This window comes from Eulemur rufifrons, chromosome 7 (genome assembly GCF_041146395.1).
Source record: "Eulemur rufifrons isolate Redbay chromosome 7, OSU_ERuf_1, whole genome shotgun sequence".
Classification (NCBI taxonomy): domain Eukaryota; kingdom Metazoa; phylum Chordata; class Mammalia; order Primates; family Lemuridae; genus Eulemur; species Eulemur rufifrons.
In genome coordinates, this window is record NC_090989.1 from 176864938 (window position 1) to 176889535 (window position 24598).

At 41.8% G+C, this 24598-nt stretch overlaps 1 protein-coding gene across 1 annotated transcript in view; it reads right to left on the reverse strand.

The window, feature by feature from the left end:
- Positions 1-253: 253 nt before the first annotated feature.
- SHQ1 (SHQ1, H/ACA ribonucleoprotein assembly factor) overlaps positions 254-24598 on the reverse strand; it is a 94332-nt gene continuing 69987 nt past the window's right edge. The window contains exon 11 of the mRNA XM_069473815.1: positions 254-1802. Coding sequence (XP_069329916.1) covers positions 1244-1802 — 559 coding nt within the window. The 3' untranslated portion in view covers positions 254-1243. The remainder of the gene's footprint in view (positions 1803-24598) is intronic.

Here is a 24598-nt window from a genome sequence, read left to right on the forward strand (position 1 = left end):
TGGGAGGCTGAGGCAGGAGGATTGCTTGAGCCCAGGAGTTTGAGGTTGATATGAGCTAGGCTGACGCCACCGCACTCTAGCCCAGGCAACAGAGTGAGACTCTGTCTCAAAAAAAAAAAAAAACAAAAAACCCCAAACATTAAGCATACACTTACCATATGGCTCAGTCATTCCACTCCCAGATATTTACTTAAGAGAAATGAAAGCATATATCCACACAAAGACTTGTACACAGATGCTCATAAAGGCTTTATTTATAACAGCCCCAAACTGGAAACAACCCAAATGTCCATCAATAGGTAAGTGGACAAATCCATTCAATGAAATAGTACTCAGCAATGAAAAAAAAACCCCAACACGTGCTACCACATGGGTGAATCTCAAAATAATTATACCAAGTAAAATAAGCCTGACTAAAAAAAGGAGGTATATTGAGTGATTCAATTTACATAAAATTCTAGGAAATGCAAACTAATGTATAGTGCTGGAAAGCAGATCAGTGGTTGCCTGGGGGATGGGGGTAGGTGGCACAGGCGACAGTTGGGGATGATAGGTACATTCATTACCTTGTTGTGGTGATGGTTTCACTTGGTGTACACATATGCCAACACTTATCACACTGTATACCTTAAATTTGTGCAGTCCATTTTGTGTCGAGTATGCCTCAGTAAAGCTACAATGAAAGTATTAATGGGCTCTACGTTCTAGAGACTCTGGCAATAGAACTATTATCATCATCTAGAACTTCAAACTTTATCTTTAAAGTTACAACAAGGAAACCAAAAGGTACAAGCATTAGCTCACTGGAAAACAATGTTGTACAGACACCCCTCAGTGTCTGTGGGGACTGGTTCCAGGACCCCCACGGATAACAAAATCCTCAGATGCTCAAGTCCCTGACGTAAAATGGTGTATTTGCATACAACCTACACACATCCTCTCGCATCCTTTAAATCATGTCTAGACTACTTACAATACCTAAATGCTGTGGAAATAGGTGTTATACTGTACTGTTTAGAGAATAATGACAAGGAAAAAAGACTGTGCATGTTCAGTACAGATACAATTTTTTCTTAATTATTTTCAATCTGTAGTTGCTTGAATCCACGGATGAGGAATTCACAAATCTGGAGAGCTGACTGTATGTACTAAGAAAAAGTACAAAGTGACAATGAGGAATTCTAATTCAGTAAATAAAACCAAATCTCACATAAGCCTCGACAATGGATAAAACCACATAGAGTCAATTACTCGGTGCATGATGGCTGTCTCTTTCCTGCATATTGCTGTGGTTTACAGTGGTGGCGCCCCTGGGCTCTGAAACCTGCACCATAGTCTTCAGTTGTTCCCCAAGCTCCTCTATCAGAGGCCCAGACACGCCCAGAGCCCGGGAAGAGGCGGGTGGCTTCTCCTGACTAACATCAGGCTTCTGGGCGGCTGTGTTCCTGCACTCCCCACCATCAGCAATAAGCAGGGCACTGCTTTCCTCAAGAACGGGGCCTAGCAAAGAATCGACCATCTCGCGCTGATTCTCTTTGAGCTCGTCTTGCTCTGAATCCGAGTCTGACTCTGAGTCTGAGGTTCCAGACGATGTGGTGCCGTCCGATTCCTCCGAATCACTTGCCTCAGAACTGGAGCAAGGTGTCTGCTGCCCCAGAACGGAATGGACTGCTTTTAATGCAGTTTCTTCCTCCTGGACAAGAAGTGCTGCTGCTTCCAGTTCTTCCAGTTCCAATCCCAGCTGGGCTTTTGTAAGGGAGACTTCCTTTAAGGCTTCTGCAAGAGCTGCCAACTTTTTGGACCTTGAAAAATATTTTAAGAAGAAATATTAGGACTATTCATTAATTGGCCTGGGGACAGCAGGGTATACAGCTTCGAAAAAATAACAAAATAAAATTGAATCCACACTTCATATGGCACACCAGGATAAATCCCATAATAGATCAAAGATGTATATGTAAAAAATGAAGCTATTAAAGTATTACAAGGAAACATAGGAGATTTCCCTTTAGGACCCTAGAATGAAGAAGGCCTTCCTAACTATGACTCAAAATTTGGAAGCCACAAAAGATTGATAAATTCAACTAAATAAAAATCAACTTCTTTTGGGCCAAAAGAAAGAAATCATAAAGTCAAGGACTTAGTGCAAAATTAGGGAAAATATTTGCAACTCAAATCACAGCCTAAGGCCTAATTCTCCTAACAGAGTTCTTAAAAATGGATATAACAATTCAACCAAAAAATGGGCAAAAGATACAAATGGACAATTCTCAAAAAAGGATATACAAATGATTCTTAAATATATGAAAAGATGTTCAACTTCAGTCAAATAAGAGAAATACAAAATAAAGTCATATTGAGATAGATTTTTCATCTATCAGATTGGCAAATATCCAAACATTTGATAACATTCTGTCAACAAGACTGTTGGGGAAGAGGCGCTTTCATATACCGTTGGAGGGAGATCAAATAGCTATAACCCCCCTGAACCTGGTAATAACTTTCAAAACTGAAAATGTACATACCCTTGACCCAGCCAGCCCCATGTCTGGAATTTAAACACATGTAGCACATATGCTACACGACATAGGTCTGAGGTTATTTACTATGACATTGTTTTTAATGCCCCCAAATGGGAAACAACCACATGTCCTTGATATGAGACTGGTTAAATAAGTTATGGCATATCCGTACAAAGGAATAGCCTATAGTTGTACAATGAATGAAGCTCTCCATGGGCCAATCCAGACATATTGTTCAACAACAACAAAAGGCACACCATATGTACATGCTACATTTACTTAAAAAAAGAAAATCCAGGAAAGATATAGAAACATGTATTTGCTTATATACTTCTCAATAACTCTGGAAAGCAACAGAAAACATAACTTACGTCGGGGGGAAGGGATAGGAACTGGAAATATGGGGTTGATGGTGGATGACAGCAAGAGGAGCCTTTCCACTGCATTTTGTTTTATTTTTAAACCTATATGAATACCTGTTCACAATCTTACAATGTGCAAAAAAAGGGGGAAAAAGCAATATCAGAGAGAAGCATGGTGTGCTTTTTCTCCTTATCAGAAAACCATTTCTGAAGATTAATAATCTTAGATTTATAATATTACATTGTATTGGGTAAACTTTTTAACTATTAACTTGGCTGCATTTAATGGTGTTTGTTTGTTTGTTTGTTTGTTTTTTAGAGATAGGGTCTCACTCTGTTGCCCAGGCTGGAGCATGGTGGCATGATCATAGCTCACTGCAGCCTCAAATTCCTGGGCTCAAGAATTCTCCTGCTTTAGCCTTCCCAGTAGCTGGGGCTACAGGTGCATATCACCATGGCTGTTTAATTTTTAATTTTTTGGTAGGGACACTTGAGGCCTAGAGTTTGAGACCAGTCTGGGCATCGCTATATTGCCCAGTGATAGTACTTTTTTGGCCTCCCAAAGTGTTGGGATTACAGATGTGAGCCACCAGACCAGGCTTCATTTAGCTGTTTTGTTTTTGTTCCTAAAAGAACTGTCATAACATGAACTGCAGTTCTCCAAAACTATGTCTTTATTATTAAAGAGGATAATCTGATGTGACAACTGAAAAAAGGTGGCAGTGAGTGAAAATGGTAAGAGTGCTGACATGGTTTCTATGTTTCTGTGACTGCAAAGATGAAATGACTGTACAAACTTTCAATGGCTTTGACACAAACTGGATGAGGGTGAGTTTACAAGATAAATTCATTTGTAAAAGTGTAGTCCATCCCATAATATTGGGAAAATGAGTTTTCATTTCAGTAGAGCAGATGTGAACGGATGGAGCGATGGGAAATACTGAGCAGAGATGGTATTTTCGTCTGAGTGCCCGATATACCTGAGACTCTATTTCTTGAAGTATTTAGCACAGCGAGTTTGCACAGGGCTGGGCCCCCTCCTCTCGCTGTCCCTTCATGGGTAATCAGCAGCAGTGGTGGGTGGGCTGCACAGCGGGTGAATAGGACAAGGGCAGCAGCCATTATTGATGGGTAACTTTCTCTTAAGCAAGGAAAGCTCTGGGTTTAAGTGCCAGAATTCCCAGAGCGCTTAGAAAAGCGGAGGTGGCTTGGGTAAAGAGGAAAACCAAGATGAAATCAGCTGGAGTCAATTAATGATTCACCAATGATTCACCAAGCTTGTGACATTTTTTAAAGTATAGTTACGGAATGAGATGGTTGCAACATAATGTGCGTCCGTGTCCAAGATGGCTGTAGACGATGTCTACCATATATACAGAAGCCTTGATTACTAGTGGTAAAGGATTTGGTCAGAGCTGGTGACCCAGTTAGCACATCTCTGGCCCAAGACCCAGTCAGCCTAAGAACTAGATCACCACTGTATTTCTCACTGAAGGCGAGTTCTCTCTGGGCAGTGACACACAGCTTTATGGTTTAAAGAGTGATAAACTTGGGAAAGAAGATAATGCCTCTTATTAACCTATAGTATTAGAAATAGAAATTTTAAATAAAAGCTTTTACTTCAGTGACCATATATCTCATTTTTAATAGTCATGACAAATACTTCCAACAACATACAAAGGATGATGTTCCACAAACATCACTGCACTTGCTCCTAACCACCCCGTGAATCATTTTCATTATTGTCCCTACATTACAGATGAGGAAACCGAAGTTTGTAGGGGTTAAGAGAGTTGCTGAAGTTCACCAGGCTAACCAGGAGCAGTCAGGACTAGCAGCCCAAACCTCTGGACTCCAGCCTCTTCCTATTCCACCGCAGGGCCTCCTGTGAATACGGAGACTGCAATGATTCATTTCCTAAGAACACACTTTGCTTCTTCCCAATTTGAGCTCTACTCAACATCTTCCAAAGGAGCAAGTTCTGCACAAGGCCCAGAATCCTCCAAAGGCACCGTTAACTAGTGTCTTTAGCTTAGTAATGTTAAATGAAGTATATATCTAAGCTTTAACTACAGAGGCTTAGAAAAGGAGACTAAAATTTGAATTATTTGAATATTACTGCATATATTGGATACATCAATTCTCAAGTTGAAACTATTTGGATCTTTGTTACTGTCTACTACACGGTTGTTATATCCTAACTGTCTTTTATAACAGGATAAATGTAGAATTCCAAAGCTCCTTACTGGGATCCTGGCTCTTTCCAGAGAGCACACCCCACCTGTGGCAGGACTAGGAAGTGTCAACTGTAACCCTCAGGAAGGTGGTGAGCCCTGTGACCCAAAGAGGAACTCCTGCCTGGAACCAGATGATGTGAACTTTTATCCTTCAGGAAAAAGTTTGTTTCTCACTTTCAGCATTAAATTATGCAAGAAATGTATATTATATAAGAAATATACATTAAAAAAAGAATTAGATGTTCACTTCTGATCCTTCACCAAGCTGACTCATTTCTATTTCTTATTATCCCACTTTTGCTACCTCAAGCTAGCTAGTTTCCTAAATTAATATTAAAGTTCTGAGAGAAACTTTAAGTTTATAGAAGAAGCATTCCTGAACTCTCCCCCTAAAGAATACTAGGATAAAAAGTGATTTAAATTTCAAAACAGCATGGTATAGAATGTAACCCAATAGTCTAAAGAATGAAAATTGTATTTGTTTTTATTCAACTATTTTACACAGATAATCTAGTAATCACTATTCACAAAAAGGAAAATTATTCCTTTGGGGAAAAAAATTAAGCCATGAAAGAGTAGCTATTTTGTTCTTTCAACCACTGGCACAATTAGAGCTGGTTCTAATCTGCCGCTCCTTGTAAATTCTAGAATCTACTCCGCATTTAAAAGAGACAATCGGCTGGCACAAAGTCATATTTTAATAAAATCACACTCAAAACAGGTTCTTCTTAGAAAGTTATTGGAAATGTAATCCTACCATATAACTTTTTAAAAAAATACTTTCATTCTTTTTCCATTTTTATATATGTGAAAGAGTACCCTATTTGGAAGATTTTTCTTTAAATTAAAGGTTGCTGACAAGTTACAGTAAATATAACTACTGTGAAAGAGGATGGTAATAGCTGAAAGTACATGCCTTTCCCATGGCTCAGGCTGATATAAAATTTCCTCAATTACTTTATATTTGGTGACTTGAGTTTGGATGGGGGGATCCTCAGCCTTATGAAACAGCTAAAACAAAATGCAAAAAGAGCCCTGAAACGTAGGTGGGAGGGGAACTGGGTATAAATGGAAAGCACACATCCTGTTTCTTGCTGTAGAGTTTTGTCTCAAACTATCAATCAACTTTTCACCACTTCCTGCAATAGTAGGTCCACTATAAATCTCATAGTAACTGATTAGGTTTCATTTCCTCTTCCCAAACCTAGTAGCCTGCCAGGCATGACATACTGAGACTAGAGCCAGCCACTGATAATGTAGGACAAGACTCCAGTGAGGCAATTCCAGACAATTCACACTGGATGTTTACTGGCTAACTTGGCCTTTTAATTTCATAGCATACCACACACACACACACACACACACACACACTCTCGCAGGTTTTAGCTGGGGCCAAACAACACATCAATTTTTCTTTCTTTCTTTTTCTTCTTCTTCCTTTTTTTTTTTTTTTTAAAAAGAGACTGGGTCTCACTATGTTGCCCAGGCTGGAGTTCAGTGGCTATTCACAGACACGATCAAGCTCACTGCAGCCTCAAACTCCTGTCCTCAACTGACCCTCCCACCTCAGTCTCTCAAGTAGCTGGGACTACAGGTGTGTGCTGTTGAGCCCAGCCTTCAAGTTTCTTTTGAAAGGACATTTACAGTAATGACATATTATTCCTCTCTATTGAAAAAAACCAGTTCCAAACTTCAAGATCCTCTACCCAAAACATATTTATGTAGCCTGATCTAAAAGATAATGCATTGGCTTTAAATGTAAGTCGCTAGAGAAATTCCTATCTTGAATCTGAGCGTCGCCATGAGAAACAAATACCAACTAATACAGAGATGAACACAGAATGGTCTGCTCTTATCCTGTAACAGTGAAAAACATTTCCAGCTCAGTCATTAGCAGAAACACTCAATCTCTTTGAACCAGAAACTATTAACTTAATACAGAGAAGATTGCAAGATAAGAGTTATTTCAACCATATTCAGTTTGGGCCAATGAAACAACTTTTCATCCAATTTCCTACTGACTTTTATGCCATTTTGGGGGCCTAGGCTCTGAGAAATAACATCTAGTCCACAGATGAGTAGAATAATTTTCTGAAAAGCCCCTGTATTAGTTTCTAGGGCTGCCATAACAAACTACCACACACTGGTAGCTTATACAACAGAAATGTATTCTTTCACAGTTCCTGAGGCTGCAAGTCCAAAATCAAGGTGTTGGCAGGGTTGGCTCCTTCTGAGGGCCGGATCTGTTCCATGCCTGTCTGTTAGCTGCTGGTATTGCTGGCAATCCCTGGTGCTCCTAGGCCTGCAAACCCATCACTCCAAGCTCTGCCTCTGTAGTCACAGGATGTTCCCCCTGTGAGTCTGTGACTTCACATGGCCAACTTCCCTGTGTGTGTCTCAGTGTCTCTTCTCTTCTTATAAGGACACCAGTCATAGTGGATTAAGAGGCCACCCTACTCCAGCGTGCCCTCATCTTAACTAATTACATCTACAATGACTCTATGTCCAAATAAAGTCACATTCTGAGGTTCTGGCAAAAACATGAATTTTGGGGACACTACCCAACACAATATACCCTCTTATAGCTGAAACAAATAGATAGTGGAGATGCTCATTAATGGATAATTAAGACCAGAAAAAAAATCACTTCAAGTAAATCAACTTAATATGAAGACCAAAATTTAATAGTAAATAGTGATGAAAAGGTTAAAACTTCACCTTGGAACAAAACTACAAACTAAAAAATAAGTTAAATATAAAATATTTAACAATGTTAACAACATATAGGTCACAACTGCAACCATGCACTAATTCTCAAAATAAGCAAAGAATGAACCAAATAATAATTGTATTTGTAATTGTTCTAACAAAATTATATTATAGCACCATCTAACATTCATCAGTTCATGTTGGTCTTTCTGGAACAGAATCGTAGAAGATAATTTTTATAGAAAATAATCAGCATCATCAGTTTTCTCAAGGGCCTCTCAATCATGTGATATTCAAATCAATCCTTTGATATTCAAATTAAGGACTTTCTACCAATTTCACTATTTTTTTAATATCAAAAAGCATCTAAGTATAATTTCACTATTATTGTAGAGTTTTCTTCTTCAATTGTTAACTAATTCCACACTGGCAAGCCTCACAGTCAGCGGTTCTGTGTGTGGTTCAAGCACATCTCCCATATTACTCTCACTGCCTTCATGAAATCCTTGATCTTTTGCTCAATTTGCAATTTAGCTGCACTGCACAATATCAACAATCAACAAGAGGTTAAACAACAAAAATGCTGGCAAGATGCTGATGGGAAAGATGGTAGGAAGGAAACAATATGCTAGAATGGGGACAAAATTTATTAAGTAGCTTGCTTATTAGCGAATATTTTTGTGTTTGCCTACCATCGCTTCCCTTTGTAACTTTCTGGGTGCGGAAACTCAAATGAATATTTGGAAAGAAGGGCTTCCTGGCTGTATTAGAGAGATCCTCTGAAAGCTCATCCTTGCAGGGAGCACGGGAATCATCTACTCCAACCCTTCCACTTTATCAATGAAGCTGGTATGACTGGCTGCTTTGATGCAGCTTGAAAGTTTGTGTGACTTAAATTGAAAGAGTTGCAACTGGATGTTAATCCCAAAGTTCCAGGCTCGAGGGCTGTCTCTCTCACCTGCTCTGTTTTAGCTACTTACAGAGTGGTTGCTATGACAGTCATAGAAATTATTTAATCTTTGAAAAAGACAGGTGAAAACTGCAATGCTACTTAATTCCTATGGAGAAGTCAGCTCGACTGTAATGTACTGAGCTTAGGAAAACACAGTGGGAGGAGACTGAAGCTAGAAAGCAATCAGCATTGAACCATTCCCTAAGGATATGATAGTGACCATCTCCCAAAAGTCCCTGGCAGAAAAGAAAGTAACTTTTGTCTTCTTGAAATGTTATAAAGTATATCAAGACTAAAAAAAAAAAAAATTATAAAATAGATCTTTATACCCTTTTATGAGGTATTCTATAACTAGATTAATAAAAGTTCTCAAGACAACTCCAACAATTCTATAATTATGCCACTGCCTTTTAAAAAAAAGTTTATAGACTCCAATCCTTAATGCTTAAGAGAATAAAAATAAATATGCATTAGCTCATAAATATATATCTGATACACTGGACTATAGATCCCCCAAAAGGGGAGAGGGACAACATTTTTAAATGTCTTTTAATAACATAGTCAAATCATTAAGGCAAATAGCTATAACAAAGACTCAACCACCTCTGAGATGCTGTGTGAAGGGACTGAGAGGTTCCTCATTAGCATCAGTTAATGGAAGCTGCCGGCACTTCCTGAGTGCTGACTCTGTGACAGGCTCAGCTCAGTTCTAAGTATTTCACACATACAGCGCCCCTGTGAGGCAGGTACTGGTATTACCCCTGTTGGAAAAATAGCAAAACTAGGCCATGGAGGAGCACAGTTGTCATATTATCACAGAAAGACAACTCTAGAGGCCCCAAGCAGAACACTTCTTTTTATATGGTAATATGTTCATAAATTCACATATAGTTTCCTCTTGGTTCACAATTATATAGAGAATTGTTTATTTTAATCTTCAAATGACAAACGGGTGGCTACATGTTTTAAGAAGTCCCGCATCAGAGCTCCTCTCCTGCACAGCAGGGGCGAAAGCGGCTGAGCTAAGGGCAGCCAGACAGGCTCCGGCTCCAGCAGTTTCTTTGAGAACAGTCTGCACATAAACACACACACACACACACACACACGTACCCCAACACATACACACACACCCACGTTTAGAGCAAAATTAATGACTATGTAAAAAAAATTGCTACGGCAATGCTTAATGCTGAAAAGATTGTCTCTGGTGAGGTTTAGCCAAACCCAGAGAAGCCATCATTAGCCTCACTGCCCACCCCCACCTCAGAAGTGGAAGGGTGAGGGGATAAACGGGTTAAGAAAGGTACAGTGTTTACCAAAAACTGTTCCATCCCGTCTTTGAACCTGTCTTCCATTTGCACCACACCTGATCAGATTCCCAGAGATGGAAAAGCGGGTCTCATAAATTTGCCACATTTCCATCTACTCCACAGCACAACTGCTTTTGCTGAGACGTGCTTCATTGTGATCCCATAAGCCGGTGTTCAGGGCTGATTTAAAAAACAGCCCCATGAAACTCGTGGAATTGTGCGACTCGCAAGGTCTCTCTTTCCATACTGGCTGTTAGGAAATCCAAGTCTGTGACCCACCCAATGTCACAGAATGCACCTCCAGGTCCTTCTTGCCTCCATTTTCATTTTGTTTCTACCTTTTTTCCCCTTCTTTTATCTTCACCTGTAAGTTATGCCATCTTGTTTTATACACACACACACACACACACACACAGAAATGCTTTAAATAATTTCTAGTATAAGGCAAGGAATAAATAAATAATTTATGCGTGAAACCAAATAGCTGGTTAAGTAAAAAACAAAAACACCTTTGTTGGCTAGAAAAGGACATGGGAAACGGGGTCTCCAAGTCTCAGGCTGAGACAGAGTTGTTCAGTCCATTTTCTTCTCTATGATTATTCCATGAAGCATGGTATTTGGACATGGCAGACTTGAACAATTCTGACAATATTTCTACATTTCATCTATGTGAAAAGGGCAAATGGTGCCATTTAATGATATAGAATTTTGACCTATTAACTGTTCAGATGAAGTGGCCATTTGGATTCAATTAAGCTAAGTGGAGGTCCATCACCAAGATGGAGACAGTATCACGATAAAGGTGGTGGCAGAAGGAAGGTATGGGGGGTTAAACTGTGCCACCCACAAAGACATATTGATGTCCTAGACCCTGGAACCTGTGAAGGTGACCTTATTTGGAAATAGGGTCTTTGGAGATGTAATCAAGTTAAGATGAGGTCATACTGGATCAGGATGGGTCTAAATCCAATGACTGGTGTCCTTATAAAAACATGCTATAAAGGCCGGGCATGGTGGCTCACACCTGTAATCCTAGCACTCTGGGAGGCCGAGGCGGGACGATTGCTTGAGGTCAGCAGTTCAAGACCAGCCTGAGCAACAGCAAGACTCTGTCTCTACTAAAAATAGAGCAGGTGCTGTGGTGCGTGCCTGTGGTCCCAGCTACCCAGGAGGCCGAGGCAGGAGGATCACTTGAGCCCAGGAATTGGAGGTTGCAGTGAGCTATGATGATGCCACTGTACTCTACCCAGGGCGACTGAGCAAGATTCCATCTCAAACAACACAAAACAAAACCATGCTGTAAAGACACAGGGACACAGAGACAGAGGATGCCATGTAATGATGGAGGCAGAGACTGGAGGGGTGTCGAGAGTTGCCATCAACTGCCACAAGCTAGCAGAGGGGCCACGGAACAGATTCTCCCCCAGAGTTTCCAGAAGAAACCATCTCTGCCCATACCTTGATTTTGGAATTCTGGCCTCTAGAACTGTGAGAAAATAAATTTCTGTGGTTTTAATCCACCCAGTTTGTGGTAACTTGTTACAGCAGCCCTAGGAAACTAACACAGAAGGACACATAGCAATGAAGATCTTCAGGGCAGAACAGAAACTAGAAGACACTGCATATAATAACAAGTTCCTGAGTTTACAAATGAAAAAAAGGGACACCACTAAAAAACACAACAGCAAGGCACAGAGAAGTTTTCTTCACATAATAACATGAGGGGAATGAATTAGTTTGTTTCTAATTCCCTTCCAAATCTAAAAGGCTATGGTTTTACACTTCCACGTTATGATCGTGATGTTCCTCTGTTAAAAGCCTGCAGTGGCTTCCCAAACACTCAGAATAAAATCCAAACTCCGCACTGAGGACGAGACCCTGTGAGACCTGGCCCCGTCCACCACCTAGTGAGATCAGCCACCGTTCCTGTCCAGGTCACTGTGCTCCGGCTGCAATCACCGCCCTCTCTCTGTCCTGAGGACACACTAACAAAATCTCACCTCAAGGCCTCCGTACTTATTCCCTTTTTCTGGAATGCACGTCCCCAAACCTTCCCATGCTGGCTCCTACTCATTCAGAACTCAGCTAAAATGCTACCTCAGAGAGCCTTCCAAGAGCGGTCAAGTTTAAGCAACGTTTCCCGAGCCGTTTCACGTCATGGAACACACAGAAAACAGCATCTGCCAGGCATGGCACGTGGATAAACTGACCAAGCTGGCCCACGTTTTACCTGCCATCCTGAAGGCTGAGGGTTTCTGTCTGCCCGAACCCTCTCTCTGGTGCCATGGAGCCCCGGCCAGTATCCTCTGCCCTCGCCCGCCACCTCTCATACCAGGACTCACTGTTTCCAACCTGCAGTACGAGGAGAGTTTTGAGGTCTAAAGAAGTGGAAGTTCTGGCTACATTTTCAAATAGTATGTCCTTTTTGTCTCCACTTCCCCATCTTGAAAGCAGAATGAAAAATGACCCCTTCCAAATTTTCTGGCACACTCGGAGAAAGACTAGGTCAAGTGATTTAATGTGTTGATTTCTTTATATGCTTGCTCTAAATGCCAAATTTTTCCTCAGTTACAAAATATAAAGTGTGTGTGCTATGTTGCTTTCACAGTACCGAGACGAGAAAATACTCAAGTGTTGGCATGTTTAGCACATTATGATATGCGCAGGCTGGAGCACACAGCTTTCCACATTATGATGGGAGGCAAAAACTTTGAAAATTCAGAATATTTATGTGGTCACTGTTATCAGTTATCATGTGCAATGAAATGCCTTCTTAAATGCATGCCACAATGGCATGAACCAATTAAACCAGAACCATTCTATGAATGCAGTTGTAAACCACAGGCAAGATCACAGCACACTGCAGCCTCAAACTCCTGAGCTCAAATGATCCTCCCGTCTCAACTTCCTGCGTAGCTAGGACTACAGGCGTGCACCTCCACACCCAGTTCTATTCTCTGATTTCTTAATGCCGGTGGCATTCTATAGAATGAATGAAAGCAATGCAATGCCTGTTGGCTTCCTTTGAGTTTTTTGGAATTATTAAATGGCCGACATGACGCATAAGCTCAGCCTCTTCCCACTCACTCTGAATCACGGTTAATATGCTATCTAAAGAAAGCGTGCAATTTCTGTTTTCCTAGGAAGAAAACAGGGTCTGTGTGAGAGGACACAGTTATGGTTCAGAGGAGCGGTACAGAGAGGTCCCCACAAAGGCCAGCCACAATGCCGAGTGGCCGTCTCCTGGGCAGATGTGCTGCAACATCCCATAGTCTTAAACAAAACAACCCCACACTGTGCCAATCAGTACAGCTCACTGATTTAATACGACACCAATTTAACTTATGTCCCCTCTGTAGGAGAGCTGAGCCTAGGAGCTGCAGCATTCAGCGTTCAAGAGATCCTTCCTGAATGCAGGCCCTGGTTGGAACAGGAAGGGCTATGCTGGGGGTGGCAGGGAGTCCCAAGGACTGGGCCTTAGGACTGATCAGCAAAGACAAAGAGGTAAGTGCTCAGAAAATATGCCCACCTATAATCTATTCCGCATCCCACTCTCCCCACATCCCTGCCTCATACCCCTTACACACCCACATCACTAGCCATGCTCCTTTTTAGAGCTTAAGGCTCTCACGCCATTTTGCCAGGAGATTTTTTTTAAGGTACACTAAAGAGACTTAGGAATTGATGTTGAGAGTCAGAATGCTCCCAAAATAATAATGTTGAATGAATGAAGCCACACACAAAAGAGTACACTGTATTTACTATCTCAGTTATACAAAGCTGAGAATCAGCCAAAGCCAATGGCTAGTGACAGAAGTCAGGGTGGTGGTCACAGGGTGGGGGATGGTCCCGAGAGAGTGCACAGGTTCCTGGGGTGTTTCTATGGCATGATCTTTGACTGGGGGTGGTGGCTAGGCTATATGATGTTTCACTTTATGAGAATTCATTATTTATATACTTTTATCTGTGCATAATTCAATAAAAACTAACTTAAAAAAAAACCCAAAAAGCCCATGAGCCCTGAAAAACAAGTCTCGCCAAAGAGAAGAGAGTTCTAAGGGTGGACATGATCACAGGAACAGCTCCCACTTGCCCTCGAAAACTGTCAAGAATGCCAATACTACGCCCCTCACTTCAAACTTCTTTCTACAAGGCATAGCGTGTTCTACCAAACACAAAAAGAATCTCAAAAACATGCCTAGAGAAAGCCATTACCCATCTCTTTCCATGTGCATACTACACACAGAAACAGGTTTTCTTTGCACACGTACACAGTCCACCGCTCTCGAGGTTACTCCCGGGGTATTAGATAAAGCACTGTCCATGGGTCATTTCAAATACAATTTTAGAGGCATTTCCCCCGCCCCAGGACTTCTGACCTACAGACCAACTTTAGTACTTTCTGAGCTAAGTATACAATAAGAATTGCTATTATTTTTACTTCAATACTGTTTCTAAGTCTCTAATACTTCATCTTACCTAAGAAAAATCTCAACAGGAGCCACCAGGAATCTTTATGTCACTTGCATGAATATTTTACTCAAAGTGAGCAATATTATCTAATTTGTGTCCTACAGAGTAAAGTTTATTTTCTCAAAAGAGATAGGTTTCTTTTTTTAAATGGGCATAAGGATTAATAAGATCCTATGCTACAATACAATTAAAATGTATACCAATAATAAAAGAAAACCTTTCCCCTGGAGGGCGGGGAAGACAACTATGTCTTTCAGGTGTTTCGTTCATTGCTACTGTTGTAAGGAAGGGGGTGGGGGCAGGCTAGTAGACCTCAGCAGCTCAGGATTCTTTTGTTTCAATTTTCGGCAGTTTGGATCACTTTTTCTAATAAACTCTATCCATGTACCTGTTGACACATACATATGCAGATAAAGTAGACTCAAAGTATGTATCTCTTTGTATTTATAATGCAATCTTAAGATTAATCAAATCATTTGCTTTCGTTATTCAAGCTTCTCGTTTATAACAAGAGAAGTGTTCTCAGCACTATTTATACTTACCCTGGGGCTTTTAACTCTACATGTTGTCCCCTCAGGAGTTATGCCATCAAATTATGTCACTTAATTTTACTCTTATCAGCCAGGGACTATAACCATTTATGCCTTTAGCTAATTCTCTCCTAAACCCTCAATTTCCTTAAATAAAATTACTATAGAAAATGCCTAAAATTCTACCACAGGTTGACAATGCCTTATCTGAAATGCTTGGAGCAAGCTGAGCTTCAAAATTCTGATTTTTTCCTTGCACTTTAGAAAGGATGTAATTCATGACATAAACCATATATCACTCAACACTCCCAACAGCATCTTGTAATCAAATACACCAATATTTCTGAAGTAAAATGTACGTCTGGTCACTCCAAGATTGTAAATAGCCTCATCTTACCAAACAAGTTCATGTCAATCAGGTTTTGCTGCCGATTGCCCTGAAAATACTTTTGTTTTCAGAACTTTCTGGATTTCAGAATTGTGGCTAAGGAACTGTGGACCAAGACTAGAAGCAATCAGACTGTGCAGCAGATTTTCAGCTTAAATGCCCAAGGTCCAAGGTCAGTCTTTCAACAAAACTGACCGCCTACTATGTGCTAGGATTTCAATAAAAGTGACCGCTCACTATGTGCTAATATCCACCACTGGTGGATGCGATGGTGAATACAAAACATAGTCTCTGACCTAAAAGACCACACAATCTCAGTGTGTGGTGGGCAAGGAGCAAGGGATGACACCGGAGTGCAGTAAGTGTAAGGGAAGGATAGGTCAAGGGTGCCATGGGCACTGAAAAGAGAGTTTCTTTGCACATATCATTCTCAATGAAAATCTTTCTACCTTAAAATGAGGGGAAAAAGTTTACCAAAAATCCTAATTCTTAGGTTGATTATTTCAATGTTTTTTTAAAATTTTTCAAATATCAAATTCTTTGACACACAAAAAAGCATTTTCTTCTTTTTCTGCCCCATTGTGCTGGTCCCTCTACCAATGTTAAGTTGCCTATACAGTCAAGTCAAGCCTCGCTATTCACAAATTCTGTATTTGTGAATTTCCTACTTGCAAAAATTTATTTTTAGCCCCCAAATCAATATTCATGGTGCTTTTGTGGTCATTTGAGGACATATGTAGAATGGTGAAAAATTTGAGTTCCCCAATGCACATGTTCCCAGCTGAGGTTGTACAAGGTGATGATGTTCTGCCTTCTTGTTTCAGTTCTCTAAAAAATGTCCCCTATGCAGTCTATTTAGTGCCATGTTTTCACATTTTTTTGCTTTTCAGTTGGTGATTTCACTGTTTAAAAGGACCCCATGCATAGCTCTGAAGTGCTGTCTAGTGTCCCCAAGTGGAAGAAGGCCGTGGTGTGCCTTACAGAGGCAGGCTTTGTTCAGGCATGAGTTATAGTGCTGGTGGCCATGACTTCAGTGCTAATGAATCAACAATATATTTTAAATAAGGTGCCTTTAAACAGAAACACAGAGATTATAAATAGATCAGCTGGCGAAAGTGTTGTGGCCAGAAACTCATAAGAACCTAACCTGTATTTTTCCTAGGAGCAATGGTGTAGAATTCACTAATTCGGTGTTCACGGTGATGTTTTAGACCATAAACACCTCAAACGGCAAGAGTCAAGTATACCTCAGTACTGGCCCTGAGACCACAGAGGAGAGACAGCCATTTCAGGATTGGAACAGGAGAAGGGAGAGAAGGGAGAAGAGGCAGAGAAGTTTCTAGAAAAGGAGTAATCTAAACCGAAGCTTTCCTAAGGACTACGAGGAGCTAGCCAAGGGAGAAAAGTAGGAACGGTTTAGTGGCACAGGAACTGTGGAGTCACAGCACAAGGCCTCCAGCACCATCAGGTACATGGCTACATCCGAAGACAGCAAGAGAGACTGACCACATTCCACAAGGACCAAATATTCTACCTTGGAATGTGGTCGGAAGGAGAGATGCATGTAAGATGATCATCTATTTACAAGAGTCCCACTGTTGGAACACAAATTTCAAAATGTCCATGGTTTTGGGTCTTTCTTCCCCCCACTGAAAGTTCCAGGATAGTTATCTTTATAAGAGCATGGTGGGCCTTCAGAGTGGGTCAGATGCTGCCACCTTGTCCGTGTCACGAAAACGCTTCCAATCCTGCTCCAGGTCCCCGATAGGCCCAGCTTGATCTGAGGCTCAGCACCTACATACCACACCCTACTAGGCAGAACCACGTCTCAGATGTAGGGAAGCGACCTAGAAGTCCACTCTGGCTTGAAGTATTCAATAACTGCCTCAGGGAGCCTTGGATTTGAAAATCAGACTTGACAACAGTCCTGACAAGCGTTTCTCTTTAGAAAATCAAAGTTGGGAAAGGCTGATTTTCTTAATGCTTGCTTATGCTCTCTATTTTCTTATACTTAAACTGAAAAGCATTTGTCTACAAGAACACCATTAAATGACAACCCCTAGCCTATTCAAGAGGAATTTAAAAATATTTTTAATAAAGGCAATTGACTTCAATGGCTAATACTTGGTTTCTCACCTTGATAAAGCCTTGCTACTTAAAGCGTAATCCCTGGACCGGCAGCAGCAGCAGCACCATGAAACTTGTTAGAGACACAGAACCTCAGGCCCCACCCCAGATCTCTGAATCGGAATCAGTTTAACAGACCCCCAGGTAATACATGTGCACAAAGATGTTCAAAGACCACTGCTCCAGAGAGTTGGGACTATGTTGAAGTGATTATTGCCACCTTACACTTTTTTTTACTCTCAATATTATGGACTCTTGGATCTGACCAAACACCTACAGGGATGAGAATGGCAGGAGGTTGCCCCTATTCCTGGGCCAACTGTTGAGGTGAAGCATCTGCTGACGTCACACATTCTGTAAAGGGCAGCCCGACTCTGCCCCATCCCTCGCTCACCCAGAGCATGAACAGGAACCTCTACTTCACTTCTACATTCACTCACTAATCTTGGCTCTAGGTAAAAAGATGCAAGGAGCCCTTCTCTGAGGTCTCCTTGGCTCAAGAGTTCTCTCCTTGGCCCCTCGTCCAGGCCAGACAAATCCTGAGGCCCAGTCTCAGAAACGTTTTATGTTACAACCCTGACTCTGAAAAGCTTGGGTTTCTGCCCATTAGGTTTCTACCTTCTCGTGCAAAATCTTCAACTTTCACAGGGACCTCTCCTAAAGTCAGGGCCCAGATGCCTACCCTGAGCCCTTTCCTGTCCAGTTAGATGCTGCCACTTGCCTGCCTCCCCAGACCTCTACCTATTACCTCATCTCCTTCTGTGCCACCAGCCTCCCAGGAGTAGCCTCTACCTCCAGATCTCACGGAAACGATGCAGGAGGATTGCATTTTGCACTCATTCATTCAATCAGTATTTACTGAAAGTACTACGTGCCCAGGCACTGAACAAAACAGACCAGACTCTTGTGCTCATGGAGCTTATACTCTTGCGTAGGAAAAGACACACAATAAACAAAAAGTAAGTAAAACAGAGTGTGCTAGATGGTATAAGTGCCATGAGAAAAAAACAGAGCTGAGAAGATGGCCAGGGAGCACTTGGGCCAGGGGATGTTCAATTTTTGAAGAGTGTTTAGAGAAGTTCTCACTGAAAGGTGACATTAGGGACCACATACACTGAACAGCCTAAACTGTGGGATCTAGCTTATTCTTGCTTTTAGCTATTCATTTCTTCCCTGCTTGAGCCTCTAGTCATTAACTTAAGTACATGACACACTTCCATCCCCTGCTCCCAGTCCTAAAAGCCATCTTGATGGCAATTCTTCTGTGGCTATTGCTAGTTGTCAGATCACGTAACCACACCTAGATGACTACTTCTTGTACCTATCTTCCATCCACCTGTGTAGGCCAACCTGAGCCTCCAAGCCCCACCAAGTCCATACCACACCATCAATGCTGAGTCTGACACCCAGCCTATGCTGTCGCACGTACAGGGAAAATGACAACAGGTCATCTTGTTTCTGAACAGGAAGACCTGGAGGTTTAGTAAAAGAGGAGAAAAATTCTGTGCAAGTCAGAATTTTGTGTTATTTTATGTTATAAATATAAACTAGACAAAATTATTTGAGGGTTCAGGAATGTATCCTTCTCCAATTCACTTACCTCTTCTAAGAAACTGTGTGGAAGACAGAACAGGGAGGGCCCATGCTCCACTGGGGAACAGGAAGAGAGATCTCAGCACTCCCAACCCCCTGGGACAGGGATAGGGAGGGGGCAAAATCACAGCTCTCTGTAAGGACTCCATAAACCACTTTGTTCAAGTCTACACAACCACAGATTAGAAGAAACCTGACAGATAACTGAGTCCAGGGTTGTCCAGTAGAGCTTCACATGATGAAAACATTATACAGCTGTGCAGTCCCATACAGTAGCCACTAACCACATGTGGCTGCTGAGCATTTGGAATGTCACCAGCAAGCGACTAAGGAATTGAACCTTAAATTTTATTCAATTTTAATTAATTTAAATGAAAATAGTCACATGTAGCTATGCATACCAAATCAGACCACATAGATCTAATCTAAAGCCCTAATTTGTTTGACAAAGATGAGGCCTAGAGAACTTCAGTGGCATAGGTAGGACCACAGCGCTAGCCACAAACCCCAAGTACTAATTCTCTACATTGGCACCAGACTTGAGGGTTTTCAAATTGCTTTCATATGCACGAGCCCATCCGATCCTTTCATCAGCCACATGCACAGGGAGCTCAGAGGCAAACACTTGCCCAGTGCCAAAGGGCTAATCCCTGGCAAGCCAGAGCTTGTGATGTGCAGCCCCACTATGCAGTGCTGGCTCACACTCGGGAGCAGGGACACCACCTGGGTAACTAAAGAGTTTATCAGCTACAGAAAAGTTGAGCAAGACACTGGAAGATGATACTTGCCACCAGGACCACTGGAGAATGTGTTCCATGTCACTGGACCCAGTCTTTGACAAAAGGTTTATGCAAATGTCTCCTAGGATAGTTTTGTCAGGTTGGGAGCTATAATTTATCTATTCTATATTTTATTATAGTGATCATGACCGTGAACAATTAGAGTTCAACTAAGTGCGTTGGACACCTCTTTAAAATCCTATGTTCACTCTGTCCTCAAGACTTACGGGCAAAAACTCCTATAATCAGAACTGAAGAGTAGCCAACATGTCCTAATCAGACCTAAATTACTATCTATAAAAATTACTGATTACTAAAAATAAGAATGAAAAAGAGGCTCTGAGATATTATTTTACTAAGTATAGGAACACACAGTACAATTTAAACCTCCACAGTTAGATGGTTGCTAGAACCAAACCTGTTGGCTGCCTAACTAGCATTTCATGTTTCTACAGGAACTAAATACAAAAGCCTAATTATGGTTTGATTTAAATGATGTTATCAAAATGCTTCCTGCATGGGGCCAGAGATGTAAGTGCTTTTCTCCTTTCATTCCTTGTCAGGGAGTCTGGGTAGGTTTTTTCTTGGAGCCACCTCACTCCACAGAGACAAATCCAGCCCCATAAGGAGCAGTTTATAGAAAAGCAGGGAATGCTGTCAGCAGGGAGCACAGAGCGCGGCTTTGATCACAGCTGCAGATCCCACCTGCTTAAAAAGGCAGCCGAAATGATACAACTCTTCATTCCCTTGCTCAAAAACACAAGAAATCAGCAGAGATAAGCCGACGGGGAAAACATTACACAAATCGCTGACCCTGCTGCAGGCAGAGAACTGCCTCTGCTCGGCTTTGATTTTCCAAAGCCTGAGCCTGAGGGAGAGGCAGTTTGACTTTCTTCTTTCCTACTGCTCCCGATGGCAAGGCACATTCAGATGGAGCCTGGAGGAATACCAAGTGCAGAAGAAAGGAAAATAAATAAATAAACAAGACAAGAACACAGGCTAAACCGTGGAGAAGAGCTGCCATCAGCAGCTAGGAAGAAAGATCATATCCCTAGTCGAAAGCAACTTGGTTTTGCAGGTTTTTGCTAAAACACACAGAGCCCAGAGCTGTGGCTCTGATCTTTGTCATGCCGTCGTCCTGCTGAGTGAGGCAAACAAGCATGTGCCATAAACCTTACTTATGCATTTTCTAATCCTATTGTTTAGTGTGTGTCCAAAGAAGAAAACAACAACAGGGTTGCCATCCAGGTCCGTGAGGGGAGCTGGAACAGAGCAATGCATGACCAGCAGTTTTTTTCCTTGACACAAACACAGATTGTTCTCTGCTTTATAAGCGGCCTATTTGCTGCTTAATGGTCATCCACAGTGTGCCTTTAGAGCAGGGTTCAAAATGAGCTGGCAGGTCAACTGGTGTGTGTCTCAGTCTGTTTCCCCCCAAGCATTCTAGAGCCCCACTGCAGCTTCCAAAATTGATTCCACCACAATGCAGTCACTGCTGCCATCCAGGTGCCACATTTATTGAGTGCCCAATATTTGCTGGGCATTTCGCTAGGCCCTAGCAGTACAGCAGTGCACAAGAAAAACACAGGGCTCCTGCTTGCATGGGGCCTGCAGTTTGGCAGGAACAAAGTGCAGGATCCTTTGATCCAGTATCACAGCCCTTACCCATTAGGCCAAGGCCACAAACTGCTGCCTTCAGAAGCCAGACAGATGGAGTCTAGCAGGCAGGTGGGGGTCTGTGGCAGAATGGAGAGCACTTGTCCCGCATAATGGAGACAGCTGGCCCCAGCTCTAGCCAATTGTTACCATGTGGGGATGTGGGCCCGGCAACTGCCAGAACTTCCGTTATTTCAAGAGCAGCTGTAAATCCAGACTTTTACATAAAATCTTCCAATTTTTAAGTGTTGACAACCAATTTAAAGTCTTTAAAAACTTACCAAGAGCCAAATGTGACCCAAGGGCCATTAGTTTGCAACTTTTACATCCGCAGACTTAGTTCCATCTCCCCAATTCCCTAACATGTTCTGTAGATCCAGCACATACCCGCTACACCAGCGTGACCAGTTTGCTACTGCTTTCAATTCACACCCAGCACAAACTGAGATTTGCCTCTCCCCCTGTGTTTCGTCAGACCCCACCCATCTTTCGTTCCCTGTCCAAGACCCCTACTCCACTAACCCCTGCAGACCAGCCTGGATTCCCCTTCTCTGAATCACTACATTTCTGATAACTAGATCACGGGCAACGGGGCAGGGGTTCACTCAGCAGTCCTCTAATTGTTCCCTCTGATGTCTTGTCTCCCCGACCAGACTAAAAGACTAAAGCTCAAACACAGACCACATTGGCTACTTTGCCAAAAGAATGTGTAGTGTTTATCAGGAGGTCACGTGCTCTGGAGGACAAAAGAGGACTGACCCGCCACAGTAAGTTAAGAGCTCAGGCTAGGAAGTCAAACAGCCCTGGGTTACTTAATCTCCCTGAGCCTCAGTTTCCATATTTGTATCCTGGGGCAATAATAAAATGGGTGCATAATCCTTATTTATATGGAGCCTGTGAGATCAAGAGAGAGATACTGTATATAAAGCACTTAGCAAATGGTTGCATGCAGTAAGCACTTGATAAATGCCAGCTACTATTATTATGGACTGATTGCCTAACTCAGCCAATGCTATTGTTAAACGACCATTGTATCAATGGGGCTTTGTTCTTAGCAAATATTATTGACCACTTATTTGGTATTAACATGTTCTAAACAAATTGCATGTGTAGCTCATCTAATTTTCCTAATTCTCCCCAGTTTATGGATCGCTGAAGCACAGAGAGTTTAAATGGCTTGTCCAAGGCCAGACAGAGCAGAGACCTGAAGCTGCCAACTGGCTTGAGAGCCCACACTCTTAACCATGATACTTTATGGCCTTGCTACATTTCTAATGGCAGGGGACAGTCTTCCCAAATCAAAAACAGGATTTGGCTTTGTGGACCAAGGCGTATGATGACAGAATGATCAGGGCCTGGCTTGGGCCAGACTACAACTCAGAAGTTCCAGGAAGGAGTTTGCTTCTGTTTTACTGTGGGCTGTCAGTTTGTTCAATAAATTAAACATGATGGGGAAAAGAGAAAAATGCCCAGAAAGTACCACAGGATTGTAGAAGGTAAAAACTGTGATATAGAGTAATACAAATGACAAAGGTGTTTTGCTGATCCCAGAAAAAACAAAAACTGCAGAGGGAATCAGAACATTATGTCTAGCCTCCAAAATCCACATAGAAGACAGGAAAGAGGCAAATGTGTCTTGCTGAACTTTTGAAAAGGCGAAGAAGGAAAGTGATGAAATCATAGATCATGAACTCAAAATCCATGAACTGTAGACAGGTAAGCAGTGAAGTGGGGGATCCCCAGAAGACACTGTGGGTTCACAAAACTGATGCCATCCTTTGGACTAGCCTGACCTGAGAACCCTGTGCAAAGATTGTGTCTGTATTTTAACAAGGCATATGACAGTGTCCCATGGTCTCTTTGTGAGTAAAATACAGAGCATGGGGTGTATAATTATACAGCTGTCTGGACTCACATTTGACCTTAGAACTGAGATCAATTTCAACCTAAAGGAAGGTATCTAGTGAAAGAGTGCAAAGTTCTGATCTCAGCCTTTCTCACTCAACATTCTATTCACTATCTTAGGTGAAAACATAGAATTCTCATTCTAATTCCGTAAGTACAGAAGCCGTATCTAATTCTTCTTCAGTTCCCCAGCACCTGACCTTGTGCTTAGGATACAATAAATGTTGCTCCAAAAATGAATACTGATTATGTTTCAGGAGTCAAGTTTATAAATAGCGTTACGAAGGTAAAAAGATCAGAAGATAACCTGGATGACAGATTCCAGTTCCAAAAACATTATAACGGGTGGATGGGGTACACCGAATCCAACAAGGTAAAACTGAGGGACAAATGCAGATCTTCAATAGCCACTACAGAAGAGAATTATACTTAAAGAAGAAAGTCTGAGACAAGGACTTTAAGAGTTTCAGTTAATTATAAACTAAGAATAAGTAGTGCGTTAAGGTTTCTAATGATAACTAGATAACTGACAATGTCACAGCAATAGCTCCTCTCTACTCCCTGGCCAAACCTAGAGTATTATATTTAACCTGGGGGATACTATAAAGGGCCTGACCCCACCCCCCACGAAAGGGAGGGGGTGCTGGCAAAGTAGAGCTTGCCTAAAAAGAGACTAAGATGGGCAAAAGGTGAGAAATTTTTGATCTATTAATATAAGAATAATTTAAACACAGAAGAGGTTGATCTGGAAGTCTTAGAAGGGATACAACAGTAATCCACCAGATAGCTGAAGATAGACATTTGAAGGGAGAACTGTCTGATTGTATATGGGTCCAGAATTAAAACTAAAGAGAAGAAAAGTAGATTTCAGTCCACTTTATTTATTTGAGACAGAGTCTCCTGTCACCCTGGCTAGAGTGCAATGGTGTCATCAGAGCTCACTGTAACCTCAAACTCCTGGGCTCAAGCGATCCTCCTGCCTCAGCCTCCAGAGGAGCTGGGACTACAGGTGCATGCCGCCACCCTCGGCTAATTATTTTTATTTCTTTTTAGTA